We start from the raw sequence: 8,683 nt of genomic DNA, 5'->3' as shown, positions 1-8,683 counted from the left end.
TAGCATTTCTCAGAGGTGTGAAGAAAGCTGGCTGTAGGGAAACTCCGTTCCTGAGCTTCTTAAAATTTAATGCAGGGTGATGTAAAACTCTTAAAAATAGGTATTTTTTCCAAAATTTTAAACTACTCTGACTGGATCAGTGTTCATCAGTTCGGCGTGGGACCGTGGGCTGTGAATTGTGGCTTTCCCACTGGGGTAGTGGAGCCAGGCTGAGCCACTTCCCAAGGATTCAGTCCATCATATGCTCGTGGACCGAATGGTCGTGGTAGCTTTTCAAATTGATGATGGTCGCAAGGATTTTGGAGGTTTGGAGGAAATGGTGTTTTGTCCTTGACCTGAAGATGGCACAGATAAACAGGCACCCTCCTGTATGTAGACTTTGCCAACTGATTTTAAATAACTGCAGGTGAACTTGTAATGAGGAGCGACAGGTGCTGACAAATGCTTAACCAGAGTTAAAATGGTTTTTAATAGTATATGGTTAATAATGGTTTATATTTATTTCAGATTTTTGAGGGTTTTTCTGTGCAGAGCTTAAGTCTTTGGGGTTTGCTTTTCTCAAAAACAGAACTGTATGTTGAACTGCTGTCTGGCACGTGGCAAAGTTCTCCAGTTTTTCTGAAGTAGTGAAGCTGTCAGGGCAACATTTTCCATGAGGTTGTTGTTTAAAAAATAAAAAATCAGAGCTCTGGAATATGGTACAAGGTAAGAGAATTTTTGTAGAGAGTCCCTCTGTGTGTTTCTTCTAACACTGTCTTACCTGATGATCATCTTGGCAGCAAAGCATCAAAAACTTCCATGTGCCTTTGGTGTGGAATTACTGCGCTTCTGTATATGAAAGCATTGAGCTGTGCGCTGATATGCGCAAATCCCTCGGCTGACCCTGTCGGCAGCTCAGCTTTTGCATGACAATCTCTCCTCTAAAAATAAATTAGGTGACTGATGCTATCCTTCTCTTTACAAATGCACAAAAGTTATGGTATGCTTGTAATGATTTACCCCTGGAAACCTAGAATGTAGCCCTAAAGCGGTAAGAAAATACCTGCTTATTAATCTAGCAGTAAGAAAATACCTGCTTATTAATCTAGCAGTAAGAACCTGAGAGAATATTTAAATCCATCTGTGAAGCCACTTTTTAATTAGGACACCTAAGATTTCACTGGGGGAAACCATCTGCCTGGATCACAGTTTATGGCAAATATTTTCCAGTTGTTTGAGCACACAGAATCTGCCTGGTAGTTTTATTTCCCTTTGAACGCATTCACAGAGACGCCGCTCAAAGGCATCCATCTCATTCTTCGTTTGCTCTGTTCTGCTTTAGGTATTTTTGGCATGTGTAGTGTGGAAGATTTAACGTGAGATCCTTCCAGCATCCTGGGATGTTGAAGTCTGTTACGGTGCTCTGCAAAGGGAATGTAAACCAAGTTTCTGGGGGATTTGATGCTGTATGACACAAAAACTAGATTCGAGGATGTTTTTTCACTGTTTAAAACGGGCGGGTTAGGATTATCACCATTACAGCACAAGATGTAAGAGGTTTTCCAGACCTCATCAGCCGCACAGTGCAGTGCATTCAGGCCGGGTGAGCACTGACCCTGGGAGTGGGTGCGCAAGTTCCGATAAAAAAGGTGAAAGTGGAAGGGCAACATGGTACTTTGTCAGGTTTAAGAGGTAGCCATGAAGCTTTTAAACAGGTAGTTTAGTAGGTTACACATGCTTAGTTGATGGAAGATCAAACTATGAGGTGAGCATTTTCCTTCCTTTGCGCAAACAGTAAAGTTATATATATGTATATGTAGACATACGTATAGCCTGGGTTCAACTGCTGTGTAACTAACCTGTAAACCCTTTTGTTTCTAATTGATTTGTTTTCCTGTGTTCCAGAGCCTAGCCCAGCTAGAGAACCTGTGCAAGCAGCTGTATGAGACCACAGACACTGCGACACGACTCCAGGCAGAGAAAGCCTTGGTTGAGTTCACCAACAGCCCAGACTGCCTGAGCAAGTGCCAGCTTCTTCTAGAAAGAGGGAGTGTATGTAAAAACAAGATAGTTGTCCAAAATGTATCTTGGTATTTTGGGCATTGATAAGGGTATTAGCCCCAGGGTCTGGTATGCAGTGTTGATACTGCATGCCCAGTGTGCTCTCATGTATTTCAATTTGTGGGCAGCCTATGCCAAAAAAAGCATTGGCTCTGATGGCTAATTATGCTGCTGCAGTGATTACTACAAACGGTTGTCAATTCTAATGTCTTGTGGGCCTTGCTGCATTCTTTGCAGGCTACCACCCAGACATGTCAAGCTTTAAGTTGAAAACATTATTATGGCAGTGGTATTTCATAGACGATGGGAACCACTGCCTTCTTTATAGGCTTTGGGGAGAAAATGGTGTGCACAGAGGTTCATAGGGGATAAAATCAGCATGTTTCTTCTGGAATGTTTCCTTGGAAAATTGCCCCTGCTATAGTGTTGTCTTAATAATCCAGCAGTTTAAAAGAGGGAAAATTAGATCATGTGCTTTAGAATTAGTGTTACAGAAAGGAGGTAAAATATGTCAGCAGTAAATCCTGCCTGACTTTTTTACCTTTCTTTTTAAGTGGCCATTTGATTTTTACTTTCTATCAACATAAATAATGCTTAAAATGGCTTTGCCACATGATCTTGCAAGGTTTTACTTTGGCAGAATGTGCATCCAGCTTTCATATCTATCACATTGGAGCCTTGTTCACAAAAATAGGAAACATGAAATAGCCTGTTGTAAAGAGTAAGTCAGGAGGAGGAGGCAGTGAAGAGATGGGGAGAAGAGTGACACTTAACAGGCTTAGCAGACTTATACAAAGCAAATTATTTAACTTTTTGTTAAATTTGAAGTCTGGTGAATTCAAAACAAATTGATTTGAAGCTCTTCTGATGGGAACTAGTAACTGGTTTACCAGGACCAGTTACTTGAGGACAAATAACATTTTTTTAAAGAAAAGTTCCTAAAGCCCAGTTTCATTCTCTGCATGTGATCCATTGCCTCTCTGACCCTTGCCAGGGGGTTGTGGTGTTTTTTGTTCAGTCTGGGATCTGACTCGCTTTATACCTGACTGTTCTTGGGAGTGTTGGAATAAACAGGTTTCCTTCATCTTGGATACTAAGTTTTCTACAGTACTATGTATTAAAGAAATTAGCACGCAAAATGCTTGTCATTTCCCTGGCTGTGATTTATGGCATCGAGTGCAGCCAGAGGTTTTAGGTGGTTGAATGCCATCGTTTGTGTCCCTGAATTAGATTACAGTTCAGTGGTCTGTGTGCTGTTCTGTAAGTAATAAATTTTAACCTATATTTAGTAATCAAGTGGAAGTTTTAAGTGCTTCTTAATGTATAGTAACGTACTCCTAAGGCTCAAAGGGCTAATTGTCTTTTTCAGGCATGGCATTTAAGGTAACTTCATGCAGGTTAACTATGTTTGCAGTTTTACTCCTGCCTTCAGTGGCAGTTCCGTTGTCTTATTTTTAAAAGCTTTTACTTAAACACTTTCTTCAAGTATTTGGTTTACTTTAGTGTCTATAAAAACATAGAATAAATGCTTTATAGAGTGTTTAGACTTACTCGTTAAATTAATGCTTTAAACTCAAATTTTCAGAGAGCAACTAGCTTAAAATCCAGCATTGGTGCTTGATCTTCTTGTCCCGAAGTGTGCAGTAAACTTCTGTTTGTGGGGTTGTTTGTTTTTTTGTTCTTTTCTTTGCAGTCATCCTACTCCCAGCTATTGGCAGCGACATGCCTTACAAAACTCGTGTCACGCACAAACAACCCTTTACCATTGGAACAACGAATAGATATTCGTAAGTACAAGACTTAATTTTTCTAACCTAAGTAATGTGAATGTTTGTCGTATGGACTTTCATCCACGGGTGGGAGGTTCTCTGCAAGCTACTGTGCTTCACAGTTTGGGCATCCTATCCCTAGGATGCCCAAAAGGCAAAGAAATGTTTCTCTTGGATGGCGTTTTCACCTATATCATTAGCTAATGGAGTTCAAGGATAAATATACAGAATTTTTCCGGATGGAAGGGAATGATGATTCTGTGGCCTTGTGACTAAACCAGTTGCATTTGATAAATTTCTTTTGGAGTATAAAAGATGCATGGTGCTTGCCTATTCTGAGGACCTGCTTTCAAAACTGAAAATTGTTTGTGGGTCTCTGAAGTATCATTTAGAGTATTTCCTAAGGGAGCAGTGGGTCTGTCACGGCGCTCTTTCCTGGAGAATGCGTGGTACTTCCTTTCCTCTGAGGAAGGAGTCTGAATGCCATTCAGTCTGCTTTCTTCTTCACAAATGATGTAGGAGCTGATCATCCCCAAGGAAAGGCTTTGAAATGTTTTCAGCTTTTCTTGCTATTTACATGTGCTTACAGAGGATTTGACTTAATCTGATAGTATAAAACAAGCTAGGAACGCTGACCTGTCTCTTACCACTCTCCAGATCTGTTCCACAGCTCTGGTTATGTTAAAGGCGTAAGTAAAAGGTCAACGTTTGCATCTAACCCACTACTGTGCTGATACTTTTTTTTTAAAGAGCTTTCAAAAAGGTGCTTTTTTTTCCTGCTAGTGTTACCATCTCGGTTCTGTCTGCCAATTTTTTGTCTACAGATACACATCTTCTCTGTGTTTCAGGGAACTATGTGCTCAACTACCTTGCCACTAGGCCCAAGTTGGCAACGTTTGTCACACAAGCACTAATCCAGTTGTATGCCAGGATCACAAAGTTGGGCTGGTTTGACTGTCAGAAGGATGAATATGTCTTCAGGAACGTGATCACAGATGTCACAAGGTTTTTACAGGTCAGGTTTTTTTGTAAGATGAATACACACCTTGTGGGATTTGAAAGTCCATGCATTTTCATCTGTTGTTTTGCACCTTAGTATCCTCTGTCCAGTCTTTCTCCTGTGCATTTGTTGATTGAATAGTGACTACCAAGGCTAAGCAGCTGACAACTGGCAGGACAGGTCAGTTTTTATAACTTAAAGTTTGGTGGGGCAGAGATTTATTTCTGGAAACGGCCACCATTAGTATTCAATGGTAAGATAAGTCTTTTAGTGTTCCAGTTGCACAATTCTTCTTTCAAGCTATCAAGCTTAAATACACCATGCTGATTAGTGCAAATTAGTAAACATGTGGACTTATTGTCTGTGAGAGAAATAGGTGCTGTGCTTGACTCATTTTCATTCACTGCAAGGGTGATATATCCATGGAAGTCATGGTTGAGATTTAGCTGAGTTATCACAACAAAATGTAGCTTAAGGCTAGCCTGTTCCGCAAATGTTATTGTTAACAATTTTCTTTAGAAGTCCTGAGTGTTGTTTCATAAATGTACATGCTGTCACCACAGTATAGGGTATTGTTCCCAACCCAAACTGTATAGGTAGAAGGCTGCGGGTTTTTATCAACAGCTGTCTCCAAACTGAAAATTCCTCCCAGAGAGATCAGTAAATTCTGAAAAAAAAAACGATTTATTTGCTCTGAAATTTGTCCCAAAATCAAAAGTCATAGAAAGACAGTAGAAGAGATAAAAATGACCAGAAATTCTTCCCAGTGTGGAAAAGGAGGTGTGATGTGTACAAGGGTTTAATTCTGGAGTGGTAGAGTGCGGGCATTCAGAAAATAGGTTAACTACTATTATTTTAGGCATTTATGTGTTCCTTTCTGGGCTGGTAACTATGTCCCAGATAGTTTACAGGTGCTCTTAGCTGAAATTACCAGAGCTAGATTCCTCACTCTCCCTGCTCGTGACATGGGGAATGTGTGCTTTTTAATCAGGAACCTAATTAAATGGTGTGAATATCTACCTGCTGTGTTCAGTTTGAAGTGCTCTATTCCCATTTGCTCAAGTTACCTGTTCTGGCTACTAAAGGAGGCTGTGCTTTTTTAAAGATGTGGGTTCAGCAGGGTCTTCCAGTCGCTTCTGTCTAGATACTATCATGTAATTACTGAAACAGTCACCAAGAGATGGCTCCAGGAAAGAAGTGGCCGAGTCCCCAAGCCTAAATATGCTTGAATTTCTCTACTGTGCAGAAGAGTTCAGTCTTTGAAGCTGGAGATCAGGGCAATTTGTGCAGAAGGTGCTAACCAAGATGGAACTAGGAAAGGAAACACCATTTATTAGTTACAGAACAGAAACTGGGGCAAAGGAACAATACAGGTTCTTTTTCTTAAATCATTTGATAAATGGATTGCCGTCTCTAGTGAAGAGGTATCTGTAACAGACTTGTTTCACAATTGGTCCCTTGTTGGCAGTCTCAAGTGCAGCCAGAGGCTGAACAGGCTGTGAAGAATGGACTCCCTTCACTGGGAGATAGGCTGACCTTCTTGGCAAGAGAGCCATGTGGAGAAACTTGGTCAGCCTCCTACTCATGTTGTTCAAGGTCTGTAGTTTTAAAAGGGGGCAGAAAAAAGTTTATTTTCCAGAGTTCTCATCTGACAACTTTAGTACTCATGCTAATGTTGCAGAAGTTTCCCCACATTTTACCACAGCCTCTATTAAAATTAAACAAACTGATTAAAAAAAAAAAAAAAAAAACAAAAAACAAAAAAAAAAACCACCCAACAAAAAAAAAACCCAAACCACTAAATAAATCTTTAGGGTGTAATACAAAAATGTTGATTAAACTATTAAATAAAAAGAGCTTATTTTTATTAGCTCATGTTACCGAACTCTTTAGAACCCTTTGCATCTTTAACAACATCAAGTATTTTAAAAGCACATTTTAAATTCTCTGCTTGGTATTGCTCATGGGCTTTTTGGCAGTCACAATACTACAAAGATAAAGCATTTCTAGACAAACATGTCTAGAAGTCTTCCAAGCAGAAAGGTGTTTGAGTGATGGCGGAGCTTAATGGAAACATCCTGGCACTGCTAACTGCTTTCCCTGTCCCCCTTTCCTTCCTCAGGATAGTGTAGAGCACTGCATCATAGGAGTGACAATCCTGTCCCAACTAACTAATGAAATTAATCAAGTAAGTGCTACAGCCTTCCTCAGTGAAGTAAGTGTCCAATTTTCTCATTCATATTGTTGTGTCCTGCTGTGTGTCTGTGCGTTGTTTGGGGGGTTTTGTTTGGGTTTTTTTTTGGTGTGGGAGGTGTTGCGTGGTGGGTGTTTTGTTTTGTTTTGGGTTTTTTTGTTATTTTTACGCAGTCACATACTTTTGTGGTAAGATGCTGAAACCTTCTGTCCTGAGGAATTGTTTTGTTTCACTGGCATCTTCCATCTTCTCTCATATTTTGATGTAGTCTTCTGAGATGAAAAAGGAAAGAGCAATGCTAAGCAACTAGCCAAGACTACGTAGCGAGGACAAAGCCCCGAGCGTGAGGACATCCCTAGCACCTTCTGTTGTCGGTCCCAGTGCATTGTTTCAGCTTACAGCATACTTGTGCCAAGAAGTGAATGGAGCATGCCCTCCTCTGTATTGACCAGGGAGACGAAACAAAGAGGATTTCTCAAATTGTGCAGATTTTAAAAGCATCCTTTTCAGTCAGTACTGAAAATTTCGTAGTGTTCCCAGCATGTAGTTCTCAGATTCTGCTGGTTTGTTGGGGCTGAATGCCGAGTCCCTTACGCAGCCCTCGGCCCTGGGTGACTGGCATAAGAAAGACTGGGCTCACCGAGCCCACAGTGTGCTCTGGCATGCCACCCAGTCGTGCCAGCCTGCAGCAAGGTGTTGATGTAGAAGCCTTCCCAGATTAGTTAGTTCAGTGGTTTGTAGAGCCCTCTAACGTTACACTGCCTCTCAGTATTTATGTTGAAAGCTGGAACAAGCAGCTTTACTTGGTGCTGTTTAAGCTCATATTGTTTTCTGAATCAGTCAGGCAGACTTTGCTGTAGCACCATTGATGGCTACCACTGTTCTAAGACAGCATGAAGGGTGCCATGTGTATAAATGTCTAATTTTGCTAAGAGGACCAGGCGTAACTAAGTTGTTTTTATTTTGATATCTTCCTAAGGAAGCTAACCTTTCATTTTTGCTGGTATATTGACTAATGCAGTCATTGGAACAGAGAGATCCCTTAAATTATTTCTGACTTGGAAATGGAGGAGGAGGCTTTGTCCTGGTTAGGGCAAAGCACTGATTTTTTTCTGACGGACTTGATGAATTTTAGCCCCTCTGAACTTCCCAAGCCCTGAGCTGTATCCATTTCAGACCCCAAATTCACTTTCATTCTTCGAGCCTGGCCTGATCAATAATGGCTCTCCTCCTAACTCTTAAGCCATGTCTTGTTACCGTTACCATTTCTGTGCCCAGACTTTTGTACAATCTTAACTCCTATCTCTGCAGGGGGCCATTCCTTCATTTCCTTGCATCAAGAGTGAAAGAAAGCAAGTCTGTTTACCTCTTTAAATTAATATGTGTCTGTCAGCATCTTTGTGCAGGGCTACAGCTTCTGCTTGCAGAATGGCCAGCACAGAAACTGCCACCTATCCCAGTTCCAGAATCTCCGCAGGTCGATGCTAAAATAAGCAGCGAAGTTAAAGACTTTGATCAAAAATCTCTTCTTGATATCTTGGATATTAAATCTGCCACAGTTTACTACTTGTTCCTAAATGTACTTTGTGCCAGCAATTGCACAGGGCTGGATTCAGTGACCCATCTTGGAAAGTCTAAAACTGCCATTACTTGCACAATAATAAATCTGCCAACATGCCC

General features: G+C 40.8%; 1 protein-coding gene across 1 annotated transcript in view; it reads left to right on the top strand.

The window, feature by feature from the left end:
* Positions 1–256: 256 nt before the first annotated feature.
* The window catches only part of XPO7 (exportin 7), a 32,856-nt gene continuing 24,429 nt past the window's right edge, over positions 257–8,683 (top strand). Inside the window, exons 1-5 of the mRNA XM_010294169.1 lie at positions 257–305; positions 1,877–2,031; positions 3,734–3,827; positions 4,658–4,824; positions 6,932–6,997. Coding sequence (XP_010292471.1) covers positions 257–305; positions 1,877–2,031; positions 3,734–3,827; positions 4,658–4,824; positions 6,932–6,997 — 531 coding nt within the window. The remainder of the gene's footprint in view (positions 306–1,876; positions 2,032–3,733; positions 3,828–4,657; positions 4,825–6,931; positions 6,998–8,683) is intronic.

The sequence above is a fragment of the Phaethon lepturus genome, unplaced genomic scaffold (assembly GCF_000687285.1).
Source record: "Phaethon lepturus isolate BGI_N335 unplaced genomic scaffold, ASM68728v1 scaffold41849, whole genome shotgun sequence".
In the NCBI taxonomy this organism is placed as follows: domain Eukaryota; kingdom Metazoa; phylum Chordata; class Aves; order Phaethontiformes; family Phaethontidae; genus Phaethon; species Phaethon lepturus.
The sequence above is the reverse complement of the archived record's forward strand: the minus strand, read 5'-3'. Positions and strand labels throughout refer to the sequence as shown.